We start from the raw sequence: 18,231 nt of genomic DNA on the forward strand, positions 1-18,231 counted from the left end.
ATTGGTCCATACGATCTTATGCTATGCATATGCAGTTATGTCAATTGTGTGCGATAGCCCTATCGCACACAATTGACATAACTGCACATGCATAGCATAAGATCGTATGGACCAATGAGCATCGAATATTAAGCATCGAACACCAATATGGCGACTTAATACTCGATGCTCATTGGTACATACGGTCTTATGCTATGCATATGCAGTTATGTCAATTTGTGTGCGATAGCCCTTAGGCCTTACCTAGCGTCCTGTGTGCAGGAGCCATAACTGCTTGCACTGACTCTAGACCTAGAGCAGCCAGTGCAGTGAACTCGTGCACTGAGTTCTGCTGCACTGGAATAGAAAACAGCTTCGCTGACGTTAATTCGGGAATAGAAAACGCTTCAGTGCACAATTTTGGCATTAGTGCAGCCAGTGCAGGAACGAAAAACAATCTCTTAAAAAAACTCAGAATGCTCTGCCTCCGGAACACAGGTTAATAATAATATTAAGTTATAATAAGATTATAACTTATTTATTTATAATTTATTAGTAAAAAATTGTTTGATGTAAGTACTTCTTAAATTTTTAGTTATGTTTAAAAATCATTATTAGAAAAAATGTTTCACGAAATTATAAACTATATAACAAAAATTGTGGTACATTTTTCAGATATTTTGCAACAGGAAATTCAGTAGCAAGTATTGCATTTTCTTTTCGAGTTGCGCAGTCAACTGTTAAACAGTTAATGAAAGAAGTATATTTAGTTATTGTTAATACATTATAGCCTCTATATTCAGCATGTCCAACTGAAGAATTGTGGCAGAATATTGCTGATGGATACTGGAACCGATGGAATATGTCTAATTGCTTTGGAGATATTGGGAAACACATAGTTTTGCGACGTCTTCCTAACTCTGGAAGCTTGTATTTTAATTATAAGAAACAATTCAGCATTGTTCTTATGGCAATATCTGACCATTTACATAGATTTAGTTTAGTTGATATAGGAGCCTATAGAGGAAATAGTAACGGAGGCATTTTTTAATCGTCAACTATTGGAAAATATTTAAAAAATAATGGACTTAACTTGCCCACTTCACGCGTTCATCTTCCCGGAAGTAATATCTCTATGCTTGGATTTTTTATCGCAGATGCTGCGTTTCCATTATGTACTCGTATAATGATCCATCAGCAATATTCTTTCATTGTTCTTCAGTTGGATATGCTAAATATAGAGGCTGTAATGTATTAACAATAATTAGACACACTTATTTCATTAACTGTCTAACAGTCCAACTCGAAAAGAAAATGCAATACTTGCTACTGAATTCCCTGTTGCAAGATATCTGAAAAATGTATCACAATTTTTGCTATATAGTTTGTAATTTTGTAAAACATTTTTTTCTAACAATGATTTCTAAACATAACTAAAAATTTAAGAAGTAATTACATCAAACAATTTTTTACTAATAAACCATATTTACCTAAATATTATTAACCTGTGAGATGTACGTACCTCCAGTAGGCCTATTCTTTAAATTCTTAACGACAATGTCACTAGCCTAGGATGTCGTTACAGAAATTTAACGACACTGTAACGAAAAATGGTATTCTGTAATTTTTCTTAACGATAAATATCGTTAAAAGCACCCAGAAGCCCTATTCTGTAACTCGTTATTGGAGTTAACGATAGTTTCGTTATCGTTGCGCAGCTTTTGTATACCGTAGAAAAGCTGCACAACGATAATGAAACTGTCCTTAACTGTCAATAACGAGTTACAGAATCTCAGCACAGTGTAGAGAACCTGTAGTTCTACAGATAGAACTACAGGTTCTCTAATGGCTCCTGCACACAGGACGCGTTAATGCTTGCCGCACGGCGGAAGTTCGCGCGACAGCCAATCAATATGCTGCTTTCTGTAATAACCTTCTAGCTCTTACGGAAAAACAACATATTGATTGGCTGTTGCGCAGACTTCCGCCGCGCGGCAAACATTACCGCGTCCTGTGTGCAGGAGTCATAAGACGTAAGCTAAACGTACGGCAACGCACGAAAATTTTATGTTACGTTACGTTACGAAGGAACATAGAGGCTCTATGACAAAAATAATTAAATCAGATTATTGAACAATAAGTAAAGAAACAATAATAATTTATCTTTACAGTCATAATTAGAAATGTCTATATTGAGCACATATTAATTTTATTAAACTGTTAAATGTATCTGTACTAAATTATAAACATTGTGTTATAACCTCTTCCCAACACTATGTATAGAATATGTTTGACATGTAAATATTGAAATAAAATTTTAAGTTCTCAAGTCAACAAATATGAAAATATCAAAGGCTATGAAATTAAAATGTTTATTGTTGTCATTACTCTTAATTTATTATATGAGACTAAAGCGGAGAAGAACACAAAAGATGGCAAAATAGAAAATGTCACGTGAGACCAATTAATTAACAGAGAAAACAGCAAGGAGAATGAAAATCTGTTTTAAGCATTAAAAACTCATGAAGACCTGTTTGTCAAATATGTCAGGATAGATGTTCAACATTTTTACAAGTTATCAACCATATTTGATAAAAAAAAAATTCTAAGAAAGTTCTGTCTCCGGAACACAGGTTAATAATAACATTTAGGTAAATATAGTTTATTAGTAAAAAATTGTTTGATGTAACTACTTCTTAAATTTTTAGTTATGTTTAGAAATCATTGTTAGAAAAAAATGTTTTACAAAATTATAAACTATATAGCAAAAATAGTGATACATTTTTCAGATATCTTGCAACAGGGAATTCAGTAGCAAGTATTGCATTTTCTTTTCGAGTTGGACTGTTAGACAGTTAATGAAATAAGTGTGTTTAGTTATTGTTAATACATTACAGCTTCCATATTTAGCATATCCAACTGAAGAACAATGGAAGAATATTGCTGATGGATCATTATACGAGTACATAATGGAAACGCAGCATCTGCGATAAAAAATCCAAGCATAGAGATATTACTTCCGGGAAGATGAGCGCGTGAAGTGGACAAGTTAAGTCCATTATTTTTTAAATATTTTCCAATAGTTGACGATTAAAAAATGCCTCCGTTACTATTTCCTCTATAGGCTCCTATATCAACTAAACTAAATCTATGTAAATGGTCAGATATTGCCATAAGAACAATGCTGAATTGTTTCTTATAATTAAAATACAAGCTTCCAGAGTTAGGAAGACGTCGCAAAACTATGTGTTTCCCAATATCTCCAAAGCAATTAGACATATTCCATCGGTTCCAGTATCCATCAGCAATATTCTGCCACAATTCTTCAGTTGGACATGCTGAATATAGAGGCTATAATGTATTAACAATAACTAGATATACTTCTTTCATTAACTGTTTAACAGTTGACTGCGCAACTCGAAAAGAAAATGCAATACTTGCTACTGAATTTCCTGTTGCAAAATATCTGAAAAATGTACCACAATTTTTGTTATATAGTTTATAATTTCGTGAAACATTTTTTCTAATAATAATTTTTAAACATAACTAAAAATTTAAGAAGTACTTACATCAAACAATTTTTTACTAATAAACTATAATTATCTTAATATTATTATTAACCTGTGTTCCGGAGACAGAACTTTCTGAGTTTTTTTTTATCAAATAAGAGATTGTTTTACGTTCGTGCACTGGCTGCACTAATGTCAAATATGTGCACTGAGGCGTTTTCTATTCCCGAATTGACGTCAGCAAAGCTGTTTTCTATTCCAATGCAGCAGAACTCAGTGCACGAGTTCACTGTACTGGCTGCCCTAGGTCTGAAGTCAGTGCAAGCAGTTATGGCTCCTGCAAACAGGACGCGGTAATTCTTGCCGCGCGGCGGAAGTTCGCGCGACAGCCAATCAATATGCTGCTTTCCGTAATAACTCTTTAGCTCTTACGGAAAAACAACATATTGATTGGTTGTCGCGCGGACTTCTGCTGCGCGGCAAGCATTAGGGCTATCGCACACAAATTGACATAACTGCATATGCATAGCATAAGATCGTATGGACCAATGAGCATCGAATATTAAGCATCGAACACCAATATGGCGACTTAATACTCGATGCTCATTGGTACATACGGTCTTATGCTATGCATATGCAGTTATGACAATTTGTGTGCGATAGTCCTTACCGCGTCCTATGTGCAAGAGCCATAACGCGTAACTAATCACATGTTTCTATTCTTTTAGAAGTTCCAACAGAAATACTAAACGTCGCAATTTATTGGTTACGCGTTTATGCGGTACGCGGAAAATACATGCCATTTGACTTCAGCCTAATGGCTCCTGCACACAGGACGCGGTAATGCTTGCCGCGCGGCGGAAGTCCGCGCGACAGCCAATCAATATGTTGTTTTTCCGTAAGAGCTAGAAGGTTATTACGGAAAGCAGCATATTGATTTTCTTGAGCGCGAAATTTCGCCGCGCGGCAAACATTACCGCGTCCTGTGTGCAGGAGCCATAAAACAGAACACGGCTATCATATCTAGGAACATACTAGGGACTCTAGAATCCTTTATAGAGGATTCGCTCTGCATCCGATGTCCGATGTACGACATCCAATATCCAATAGGAGAACAGCTTTCTAATATAGAATTGAATTCTTCATTGGAAAGCTATTCTTTTATTGGATATCGGACGTCGTACGTCGGACATGAACACGGTGTGAATTCTCCATAATCTTTAGATGCGAATACGGCTCTGTGATTGATTTATGACATCTTAAGACAGTACTTAAGATGATCTTAAATATAAGATCGCACTATGGTTACTTTCCAATTGTGTATACTGTGTTACACAAAACTAGTTTATTGGTTGCATATTATCTTACAAGATATTTAGATAATATGTGACCAATAAACTGGTTTTGTGTACGTGTGGTCAAGGTGTGTTAAGCGATTGGAAAGCACCCTATGAATACCGGCCATAGCCTTATGGCTCCTGCACACAGAACGCGGTAATGCTTGCAGGAGTCATTACAGCCATATTATTATAGTGCTTTCCAGTTACGTACACTGTGGCTGCGTTCAGAAACACACATTGTGTGCACACTACTAGACGATAGCCATTAGAGTTAGCGAAATACAAGAGTGAGATAAAAAGAGAGGAAGAGTACTCGAGTGACGTTTCCGAACGTAGTCTATGTACACAAAACTAGTTTATTAGTTGCATATTATTTTACAAGATATTTTAGATAATATGTGACTAATAAATTGGTTTTGTGTACGTGTGTTCAAGATGGGTTAATTAATTGGAAAGCACCTATTGTAGACGAGCTGTAATAGAGAATTTAATTTTCCGTTGGAAACCTATTCTGTTATTGGATATTAGACGCATGTCGGACATCGGACGCAGTGTGAATCCTCCATTATTCGGTAGCCAATCGGCATATTTGACAATACTCATCGTAGAACAAATGAAATAGCGCCTTTGATTCACGAACTGCACCAGCGACCTCATGATATTTCTGAAAAGGAATTGGTTTTCTATCTGTGTATGACTGCATATATGTATAACACGACTGATTTCAGAATGGCGACTGTCTCTAGTTAGGAAAGTACTTATTCTTGCCAGTTGGAATTCGAGTGATTAACGCGTGAATACAAAGTTGTCTATGTAATCTCAGCGCAAAATTTGTTAAAGATGATAATCGACAATCCAGATCAGTTTAAGGCGTGGCTCACCGCTGTCTTGGAACCGCTGTAAGTAGGCCAGCTTGTCCAAGTGCACTTTTATGTACGTGTTATACGCGTTTTGATGTTGTAAATGGCCGTACATGTGGTGTGTACTGTTCTCTGTGTGACATGTTATTTATACAGGATGTATTACTGATTAACCTTTGCCTGACTCGATATATTATTTTCCATCAATAGTGATATATGAACAGTCTTTCAGTCATCCAATGATCATTCAAACAATAACAACAACAAATCTCCTTTTGATTTTCTGAACTCTTCACATCATCACATCTCTATTGCATCTTTTAAAATGATTATAAGTTAAAACAAATGATTAATATATTTACTGCCTTGGTAATTTCCATGGATTGTTTTAAAACTTAATTAGAGATGAAAACTTAGTTTATGATAAATACATTCATTTTATAATGCATATATTGTTAACTTCCTTCTATTAGCTCTTTATTGATCACATAATTTGTTAAATGTGAATAATCGACTTTTATGCATAAATCAATAAGATGTAGCAAAATTATAGTGTCTCATCAGTAACACTTGTGGCAGTTAACATATTAATTATCTCTTTTATACATTCCAGAATTTTATAGGTTTGTGTGTGTGTGTGTGTGTATATCACATAAAAAATAATATATAACATTAAAGTAAGCTTAAATATCTCTATATTTTATGAATAAAGTTATGAAATTCTGAAAATTTTAATAAAACTACAACTACTTATAAAAGTTTGCATTAATGCTTAGAAAGAAAGATGGAATAGTAAAACGCAAAGGAAAAAGTAGGATTTCACCTTGCATATTACTCTTTTTAAGAAAGCATATTTTGATTGAAAAGAAAGAAAGAAAATCGAAGAAAAAACAAAACTGGGAGATTCAGTTTATCTCAAATTTTGAACTATAAATATATAATCTTTTATCCAAAAGTTAATTTAATCACTGTTATATAAAAATTTGTAAAGATTATTTCAATAACTTAATATACATTAAGTTATCAATCATGTTATTTTTTGTTGTATTATTATTCAATATATAGCATGCAATATATATATATATATATATATATATATATATATATATATATATAGCAGCTATATTGTTTTATTGAATTATAAAAAGAAATGTTATTTCTGTTTCTATTTGATGCTTTTATCATGGTTATATCATGGTTATATCATAAATTTGAACATTATTGTGGTGTTTACTATTTTTTTTTTCTAGTTGTGATGTTTATACAAACTTTTTATTGTAGATTATATAAATATATAATGTATAGTATATGTATATGAATAATTATGTTATATGTTAGGTATAAATTATATAAACTGTTATAAATTACATAAGAAATGTAAGAATAATTAAATCATATGATAGTCAGTATATTTGAATCAGGATTAATTGTGAATATATTTAATATAGTATATTAAGAGAATGAAATAAATGTTTATACTTAATACAATTTTTCATAAAATTTTTTTTATATTATATAACATATTAGGAAAATTAAATATAAATATCAACATATTTTGAACTAATCTTTATATTTATATTATAGCAAGAAGAGCAACAAAGAATTGTATATTCCTCTTATAATGATATCATATTTAATATTTAAAATATTTATTTTTATTCACACATTTTCACACATATAAATGCGAAATAAAATTTATATTAAAACTGTTGTTAATTTCTAGTGGCATTATAACATTTTGAGTCATGTAAAAATCAAATAATTGTAAAATAAATACAAAATGAAATGTAAAAATTAATTTCTTAATTAAAGGAATAGTGTATAAATGATTTGCACAGATGATTATTTGACATAGTGACATTATTTTTATTTGTGTGTGTGTGTGTGTGTGTGTGTGTGGATTATTATAATTTATATCTCTCTCTTAGTTGTTATTGAATGTATGTGTGTATGTTCATGCACATGCATGTGTATGGTTGTATTTGTGTATATGCATAACTTACTATGCTTTACAAAATAAATGCAAGAAGAGTTCAAAGTTTTTGAAAGTTTATTTTAATATCCAATTTTGCTAAGATAATACAAAATAACTTTTTATTAATTTATTTAAACTATTCTGCAGAATTATGTAAATAAATAATTTTTATTTAGAACAATGTATGTTTTTTATTGTAAATTACAATGTAATGTGTAAAATACTTTTTGAACACTTATGACTTTTAAAAATTTTTATAAATTTAACTTCTTTTATTTTATATATTTTTTTTCCTTTTTCGTATACCTAAATGTATATCATACTAAATTATTTTATTGTTTATATCAAACTCATAAGTTTATTAAGTTTGTAATATGTATTATTTTTAACATTTTATAACTTAAAATTGAAGAAGTACAGTTTGGTCTAAGCTGTAATATATATCATTTAGATACAATGAAGAATAATTTTATATTTTTATGAGACATTTTGTGTAAGATTCTACTATTTTAGTCTTGAAATTATGATTTGTTAATTTTTTAATTTTGGATTTTAGAAAAATATTTTCTTTATTTTATTTAATATTATTTAATTTTAGGGATTTATACTCTATTAAATTTAATACCGTTTTTATTCATGACCATGATAAAACTTTTATCAGATCATTTGATAAGTAGTAAAAAGTAAATTTTTTTTTCAATATTTTCCTTTTTTTTAATATTAATAAATTGTCTACTCACTATACTTTTCATTTTTTGAAATGAGACTTATTTTAATTACTGTTTTTGGATATAGTAATTTTGTCTGTTGTTTCATTGAAAACACACACATATAGGATGTCTGATACAAAAAGTAACAACATACATATACTTAATTTATTTACACAAATTTGTGCAGATGATTTGTTTTGCATCAGATACATTGTAACTGTGATTACTATATATCATAGTAATCTGTAGTATTATAGTATTATAATAATCTTCAAATTATAGAATAAATAATATATATAATGTTTGCATAAATAATAATTTCCGACAAATTTAAAATTTATTAGTATATTTGTTTTAATCTTTTTGGTAATATAAGTGAATACTGAGATATAATGAATATAATTAAATTTTATGAATACATGTATATAAATTTAAGTAAATGCTTTAATAATAATATCTGTCTTTTGTTATTAATATAATTACAATTATTAATATAATTACATTTTATCTTAAACAACTTAGTAGTCAAAACGTCAATCACGTAATCTGGATAGCCAAATTTATACATAATATCTATTAATTAAATAATTTCGATTTTTTGTTATTAGATGTGATGCAGATCCTGCTGCTTTGGCTAAATATGTCTATGCATTAGCTAAGAAGGACAAGACTTTGGAAGAATTACGTGGTGACATGCTTGAACAATTGGATGTTTTTCTACAACAAGGTGTGTTTATATAAAAATAACTGGATATTAACTATTTTATAGTTCATCAGTCAAATGTGACATTGTACAAAACTATAATAATATTTACAAAATGATTTTCTTTAATGACAAACTTTAAGGAAAATTAAATTTTCAGTAATTAATCATTTAAATGAAGAAATAATTTACAACACAATATATAATAAAAATGTCACGCAAAGCATTAGACTTACATGAATGCAATTGAACCAAAAAATAACTTCACAATAATATAACCAGAAATATTTTTGATCCAATAATAGTATAACTTTAAAATTATGAGACAAGAGACGATAACGCTTATTAGTATATTTTTTATATTCGGAAAATTTTACGCTTTGGTACTTTCTTTAAAGTAATTATATAAAAGATATACAAAGTTAACTTCACATTTCTATTTGATTTTAGATATAAAACTTAATAAAGACCAACAAAATACTGAAGAACTTCAAAGAATGCAAATATTTTTTTATGACGTTCATAGAGTAGATAAGTTATAGAGACTAAATTTTACATATTTTGCATTAATCTTGTATAAGAGGAATAAGTACTGTAAGAGAATATATCAAATGAAGTTTCTCTTTGTTTCTCTTTACATCATATCAGTTAAAATATTTTATAAGAGCATTTTTTGGTTAACAAAATATAAATGCAAAACAATATAAAATTACGCCAAAAAAATAGAAAATTGTGCAAGTACTTTCTTATTCGCTATATGTTATAAATCATAAATTATACTTTTAAAAGAATCACTTTATATTAAAAAAATATGATATTTATAATGTTAACTAATATTTTGTAATTGTTTATTATTTTTAGAAACCAAAAACTTTGTTGAATTACTTTTTAAAACGTTGGAAACTCAAGAGTACATTCTCCCACTCTCTAAAAATGAACCTGATGGTGGTGGGACGCCACCTGGTATAAATCCACCAGCACCAATTTTACCAACGGAAAAAATTATTGATACGACAATTCAACTAGTACCTATAATCACGAATCCTCCTGCTTCGCTTCAAATTAATGGATCTGCACCTGCTGTAGTTAATAAGCGTGAAGCTAGAAAATCTGATTCAGATAAGATTGACAAAGAAAAGGAAAAACGTTCTCGAAGCAGGTATATAGTAATATTATATTTCAATGCATTACAGATATATTAAGTAATTTTTTTTAGAGACAAACATAATATAGTCTATGTTTCTTGTTACAAATTTATAAACATTTAAATGCTTCTTTTGAAAAGTCTTGTTAATATATCTATAAATTAGTATATTGATAATTTTATAATGAAAAATATATTAAACGATGTGGTAGCATCGCGACGCTAAGTATGAAGATGAGTATTCTTCGAGAATGACAAGTCCAAGAATGATTGTTCATATTGGTAAATGACGATTGCGACGCTATCAGCTTTTCTGGAGATCTATTTTTTATAACAAAAAATCACATAACACATATATTGACTAGTATATCGATATATTAAAAAAGATAGAAGACATATACTATTTTCAGGATGTGTAACGCGACTCATACGTTCACTTACGTAATCAGAATGGATAAAATTGAACGAAAATTACCATTTTGCAAATAATCATGATAATTTTCTAGATATTAATTATTAGTTAATTTTTTTAAATTAATATCTCAGTCATTATTGTGGTTATTTGCAAAATTTAAAGGACTTCCGTTGAATTTGATGAGTTCTATTTATACATATATAATCGTACGCGTTGCGTCATATATTCTGCACATTATAATGAGGGATTTATAACATATGATTGACAGACTTTTTTAGATATAAAAAATAATTAAATCAATTTCAAGTTTATAAGCGATAAAACATATACTTTTTCATTACAAAGATAAATAAAAGATAATTAGTTTAAAAATTTTTATTTACTTTATTTTGCTACTACATTTCACTATAAATTGTAGATATAAATATCATGAAAATACAAATATTATTATAAATGCAAGTTTTATCAATTTAATAGATATTTATAATAACGTAGATACAAATAAATTACATTGTGCAAAGCAGCAGATGCCGATCATGTTGCTATTATCTATTATATGTTGCTATTATTTTTTTAATGGATATAGTTATATGTAGGATTCTGTGTTCATTACTTTGTTGTATAAATATTTGATATAAACATTTATTGCACGTTTATCATTAATAGTATTGTAACTAGTACTAGTGCACTAGTATAGTAGTGCACAAAGTATTGTTTTTTAATTAGATATTGCATTATGTTGCTAAGTATAAATTTCAAGTGTACTATATTCAAGGTATATTTCTCTCTTAAAACTTCTAGTCGGATTGCTGCAGAATTTTGAATTGATGATATCAGAAGCTAAAACATGTGCCAAAAATTTTTACGTGCTATTTTCAAATAAAAATATATTTGTACGGAAGAACACTTTAAATCGCTTGAGCATACTTGTAAAATGCTCTTAAAACTATTCCTTTAATCCTAGGTATTTTTCGCATACGTAGATGCTACAAAGAAAAAAATCGTCACTTAAATATTGGAATATTATCATGAAAATTACAAGGCTCCAAGATTGACGATTTTTCATATTTCTATTTTCTGGTGGTTTTGCAGACAGGTATAAGAGTTAGGATTTTTGTTAAAAAATACAAACTCAATAACTTGTAATACATGTAACAGAAACAGAAAAAGAAAAACGTCAATAATTTAAAAGTGACAAGTAACATTCATTCAACAGTATCATTTTGGGCGTTTAGTTCGTGTATTTCTGTCTCCTCCCCCAACAAAAATTAGTTTATTTTTACATTACTTATTTAATCTAACATTTTTTTAGAATATATATTTACACTATAAACTCGAATAAAATTAATTACAAAATATACTTGCAAAAAAAGTTGTATGAAGTATACACTGGGGTCTGGAAGATCCCGGGCTTACTTTACGTGTGAATTACCACAAAACCGACAGACAATTGACTGCTCCGATAGTTGCTATCTACAGAGGAGTCTTCAAATTTTTTTACACAGTGATCGTATTCTCTTTATTTATTCTCTCTACTAATACTAGAGTTTCAAACTTACTACTAATACTAGGGTCTCGGAGACTATAGTGTGTATATCTAGGGTTAATAATAATAAATAAAATTAACAACCTTTCTCTTTAACCTTCTTTTTCTCATGCTTTTGTCATATTAATTTTAAGGCTTAATTTGGTTTTCTTTAGTATATAAATTTTATTTATTAACTGTCAAGAGAAAAGGATACCTGCTGGAACATTTTATAAGTATGTTTAAGCGATATGAAGTATTCTTTTATAAATATCTTTTGAAAATAGCACATAAGAATTTTTAGCGTGCGTTTTTTTCGCTTTTGATGTTATTAATCCAAGGTTCTGTAGCAGTGGAATTAGATGCCTTAATACAAAAGTATTCACACAATCGGAGTGTCAAATTGAAATATTTGGCAAACTGATTATATGAAATAAATCTACAGCTCATGTACTCAATTTGTATACAAATGATTCCAATTTTTGCAATTTTAGTCTAATTATACATGAACATTATATTATTCGCGTTAAGAGAAATATTTTTTAAAAATTTTTTAAAGAAGTGCGAAAGTCGAGGTTATCTACAAGAGTGCATACATCATTGGTTTATTATGTATCATTGATTTGTGAATTTTTTAAATTTTAGATTATTTGAATATTTTATCTTCTATGTCAAAAGAGAGAATATTTTAAATATTACAATACGATCGTTATTTTGACTTAAGATCGCGTAATTTACTTATAAATTTTGCATATTAGTTTTATTAAATAACTTGTTATGTGTGAAAATCTCACTAATTATTTATCTAGTGCATATTTAGAAACATTTTTATTTAAACGGAAAGAGAATTTCATAACTCTGAATTCAATTTTTTAAATGCATAAGTAATATATAATTATATAATATTATCATTAATTTAGCGTTAGATAGAATGCTAGATGAGACGTATAATAATGATACTTACGCAAAATTATTCGCATCGAGTCGCATATTAAAGAGTTAGAATAGAAACTAAACTTACCGAAATTACTTGGATTATAAATTTTGTTTTCAACTATAAAATGGTAATTGTTAAAAATTGTAAAATCAAGATTATTTTGACTCATCATTCTGGCGTATTATTTCTGTAATATTTATATTTTTTATATCGAAAAGTATATAACAATATTATGTATAAAAACTTAAAAATTTTAGTCTGAATATTATTATATATATATATTGGTCTCTTATATATTTTTGTAAATTTTTATTGTATCTATTACATACATTTTTATTTTGTATAATACAGAAGTGGCAGAATGAGATCAAGGACACGGTCACGATCACGATCTTGGGAAAGAGATAGACGTAGATCCAGAAGCAGAGAACATATTCGGCGCGACAGAGAAAGAGATAGAAGTAGACCATGGAGAAACGAATCTCCACCAATTAGTACCAGACGACATGATCGCAGGTATGTATATTTGTGCATGTATATTGAGTGCAAGATATAAAATGTCTTAGATTTGTGATTTCAAGGAGATTAGAGAGCTTGATGAAATATAAGATAATATAATCTATAATATATGATAAAAAAATTAATTAAGCTAATAAGTGTAATAGAAAGAAGGATGTCGAAAAACTGCGATTTTTTTTACTACAAGTGGAACCTAAAATTTGGGTTCTATATGGTCGAGCATACCTTAAATAGTACTAAAAAAATAGTAATATATCTTGAAAGCTTGAGGCAATGGGGTTAAACACGCTAATATATATAGCAGGAAGTTGTTCGTATATTACGACCATTGCATGGCATTTCAATTATGCCAGACATCAAGAAACAATACTTTGCCTGCTGACTATTTAAATAATTATTTTACCGAAGATGCTGATATGACATTGGATGATCCAGACTTATACTCTGGTGATAAGAACGATGGATAACTTATTTATCTAATGTCTGGAACATAATTCGACGCATTACCACAAAGTCTTTTGTTTTGCTAACGTGTTAAACGATACATTTTTTAGTGTTTTTCTCAATATTGCTTTTATTCATAGTTTCCAATAATAAAATATATATAAAAATTTGAAAAAATTAAAAAATTAAAAAAAGGATGTCGAAAAATCTTGATTTTTTTTACTATGAGTGGAACCTAAAATTCGGGTTTTGTATGGCCGAGTATACTTTAAATAGTACCAAAAAATGGTCACACATCCTGGAAGCTCGAGGAACATCAATTGGAGTCAAAGACGCACATATTTCAAATCCATAATCTCTGCCATATCATTGATTTCAAATCCATAAACCTTAAACTCATAAACTTTTAATCTACACCCTAAATTCTTATATACCATAATTCATAAGCCTCATAAACTAGAAAAACTCATAAACTCATAAACTAGGAAAATCGATTAACCATTGCTCCGATTAATAGCTTTGTAATTGATTTCATGGTTTAAAACCGGATATTCAACTTTTTTTACATCGATTAATCAGTTAATCGGTTAATCGGTCAATCCGGTTAATTGCATTGTTTGAATAACCGATTAACCGGTTAATCGTAAACCCTTAATCGTACGAAGAAAAAACATTTTGCTTATTTTACTAAGTCAGTACCTCCAAAACATGGTTTATTAATATGAGGCAACAAATAACTTTGTTCTGAAAACTTTTTCCAAGAATAACAATTATCGTAGGAATTTAAGGAATAGACAGAAATATAGGATTTTTTGTAAACAATTCCATGCATATGAGCGATCGAGCGCTTGATAAACAGTTGCTTGACTACTACGTTTTCTTTATCGTTTAATAATCAACACGTCAATACAATAATCAGATCAGTATTTTATAATCTTGTACCTGCAAAGCGATCACGTCAGATCTTATACTAGGTTCATATTGGTAATTTTCTTTAAGTTGTATCGGCGTCCAGCGTTAGACCGAATCCCGCGATTACAAACATGTCGTCGCAGTGCAATTGCTACATTGTTGGATTTCGAGAGATAGCCAATAGCGGGATACATCTCTTGGTGGCGAATAAAATAACACGTAGATATTCGAAAATAATTTAAATTTAATTGATTGTAATAGTTGAATTTTGAATAAAAAACTGACGCACTATTTTTTATTTCTAACGGATATTAAAGATAAAGAAAACGTACTAGCCAAACAACTGTTTATCAAGCGCTCGATCGCTCAGATGTATGGAAATGTTTACAAAAAATGCTATATTCTGTCTATTTCTTAAATTCCTACGACAAATCTTATTCTTGGAAAAAAGTTTTCAAAACAAAATTTGCTATTTTATATTAATAAACTATTTTTTTTGGAGTTACTGGTACCTTAGTAAAATTAGCAAAATCTTTTTTCTCCCTGCGATTAAGGATTTACGATTAACCGATTAATCAGTTATTCGAATAATGCGATTAACCGAATTGATCAATTAACTGATTAGCCAGTTTCTCTGATTAATCGATGTCAAAAAAGTTTAACATCCGGTTTTAAATCGTGAAATTGATTACAAACTGATTATCCGGTTATTCAGATGTGCGATTAATCGGATACAATCACTAGCTTTACCATAAATCCTGAACTTATAGATCTGAAAATCATGAATAAAAAATTCAGTAACCTTTATCACATGTAATCCAAAAGCATCAACCTAGAAATCTGCCCATTAACCTTGATTTCATAGACCTAAAGTCTATAAACTCGTAAATTTCACGCTCGTAAATCTACTCATAAGTTCTTACGTATTTTACGAGAACAAGTTACGAGACTTACGATTCTGTTTAAAATTTCAGCATAAGTCTGGATCATCCAATTTCATATAAGCATCTTCGATAAAATAATAAATAAATAGCAGACAAAGATATTGTTTCTTGATGTCTGACATAACTAAAATGCCAAATAACGATCGCAATATGCGAACAGTATCCTGCTATATGTATTTGCGTGTTTAACCTCATTTCCTCAAGCTTCTAGTATTTTCTTGATATTATTTAAGGTGTGCTCGACCATATAGAATTTGAATTTTAGATTTCACTCGTAGTAAAAAAATTGTGATTTTCTGATATCCTTCTTTCAATAATCTCTGTTTACTGTATATTTTGTCCATTTAATTAATATTTAATTATAAAGGAGTATAACTTCTTAAGAGAGAGTTTCGCGACCGCTCAGGACTCGTTTTATATTTTTATTTTCTTATGTATTTTTCTTCGTAGAAATCGAAAATTATCAGTATAATAATGCCAGACCTAAGGAGAAAAAGATATACAAGGTGTGCCAAAAATGTGGAAACGGTCGAATATCTTAAAAAAAGTATTTTTTAAGAAAATGTTTCAGACAGAAGTTGTAGAGTAGTAGGAAGTTTTTAGAAGATTATGGCCTATTTAATGGCCGTATCAGTTTTGACCTTGGGTGGCGTCGTGAAGGTCATCAAGATTACATCGATTTTTTAAAATGAAAACCCCCATTTTTTATTGCTATTATTTTATGTTGTCGTAGCTTACCTCGAGAGCTTTTCAAAACACTGTAATAAAGTTATTTTTCTTTAAGTAGGGGAGAGGGGGGCAAATAGTAACAGTTAAAATTTCTCCTATATTTTCCGCGTCTATACTACTACCACCGTTAATAGCGAGTAAGTTCTCGAACATCTAAACGTGAAGGTCTAGAAATTTTGAAACATCCCAACAACCTCAACTGAGACAAAGGTATGCAAGTAAACTCTATTTGGCATACTGCCCTCCCGGTTTTTTAATTGACCAGCTGATCAATTAAAAATACGCTGATTGGCTGGATTCAAGCCTCGTCCCCTACTCCCTAAACACCATCTACACAAAGGGGGGGAGGGGGGCATATAAGGACTACCTTTACCCAAGGGAGCTCAGTATCAGAGTTCTCAGCCCTGATGATGCAAACTGCAACGTTTGCGAAACGTCGGCATATCGCTGATTCAAGACACGGCTCCATTCCGGAAGCTATACCTAGACATTGTATCAATGGCCGTGAAAGCCTCAAATCTAGTATTAAAAGCCTGCACGGAGAGGCTATCCTAGGGTCGGTAAATCTGTTTTCCAAACTCAGAAAGTACTTACATGTTCAACTATGCTCCCTAGCGTTTTTGAAACGGTGCCGCGACCATCATGTAGTACCGAAATGTTTTCAATTAAAAAACCCATTTCCATCTTCTAACCAGGCCAAAGGCATTCTACGACAAGCGTCGTTGAGGTTAGTCAAAGACCGAATCTCAGCCACCAAGAAGAACTTGGCTGAGATATCCCAAAAACTATTAAAATTACATCTCTCTCTTGCAAAATCGTTGGAGCCTGAGCTGTGGCTGACACTGGATCGAGTTACTCACGAACAAACTGTTCACTCAGCTGAGGCAAGAACACAAAAACAGAAGAGCAAGTATGATAAGATCAATCCACAGACTCAAATGCCAGTTCTCACACATACAGTTAAGAATCTTAGCGATCAAGACCTATCACCATCCGAAGTTGCTGTTCTAGCTAAGGGACACAATTTTGCTGTCACTCCCTCTAGTATCCCTACGGAAGAAATCATCAGCCAAATTGAAACGGCTATTTTCCACCTTCCTTTAGAGGCAAGCAATGACATCAGAAATCGAACAACCAACATCCTACGCAAAGCCAAACTTCCCAAACAAAATATAAACAAAGAAGAACGCCGAGCTCTCCATGGTCTGAAACAAAACAACAAGATCCTAATTTTACCAGCAGACAAAGGGAACGTTACTGTAGTTATGAACAGGGAAGACTATTGCAGTAAAATTAACAGTTTACTCTCAGACCAAAAAGTCTACAGAAAACTCAAACGCAACCCAGCATAGAGAAGAAAACATCTTCTCTTCTGAAAAATGCAGGTCTCCCTCTTCAAACTATCAAGTATTTAACCCCTCAAGATTCTTCAGCATCTAGACTCTACGGTCTTCCAAAAATCCACAAGGAATCAATGGCCTTACGCCCTATTGTCAGCAATATTGGGGGACTTACCTACCAGTTAGCCCGCTATCTCACCAAACCCCTCCAGAAACTTACTGGTCTCAATGATTCCCATATCAAGA

At 30.5% G+C, this 18,231-nt stretch overlaps 1 protein-coding gene across 1 annotated transcript in view; it reads left to right on the plus strand.

Moving 5' to 3' along the window:
• The first annotated feature begins 5,517 nt into the window (after positions 1-5,517).
• The window catches only part of LOC116848091 (RNA-binding protein 26), a 178,423-nt gene continuing 165,709 nt past the window's right edge, over positions 5,518-18,231 (plus strand). Inside the window, exons 1-4 of the mRNA XM_032823859.1 lie at positions 5,518-5,727; positions 8,982-9,100; positions 9,938-10,235; positions 13,449-13,613. Coding sequence (XP_032679750.1) covers positions 5,669-5,727; positions 8,982-9,100; positions 9,938-10,235; positions 13,449-13,613 — 641 coding nt within the window. The 5' untranslated portion in view covers positions 5,518-5,668. The remainder of the gene's footprint in view (positions 5,728-8,981; positions 9,101-9,937; positions 10,236-13,448; positions 13,614-18,231) is intronic.

This window comes from Odontomachus brunneus, unplaced genomic scaffold (assembly GCF_010583005.1).
Source record: "Odontomachus brunneus isolate Ranch 3 - 2012 unplaced genomic scaffold, Obru_v1 Obru_scaffold_089, whole genome shotgun sequence".
Classification (NCBI taxonomy): domain Eukaryota; kingdom Metazoa; phylum Arthropoda; class Insecta; order Hymenoptera; family Formicidae; genus Odontomachus; species Odontomachus brunneus.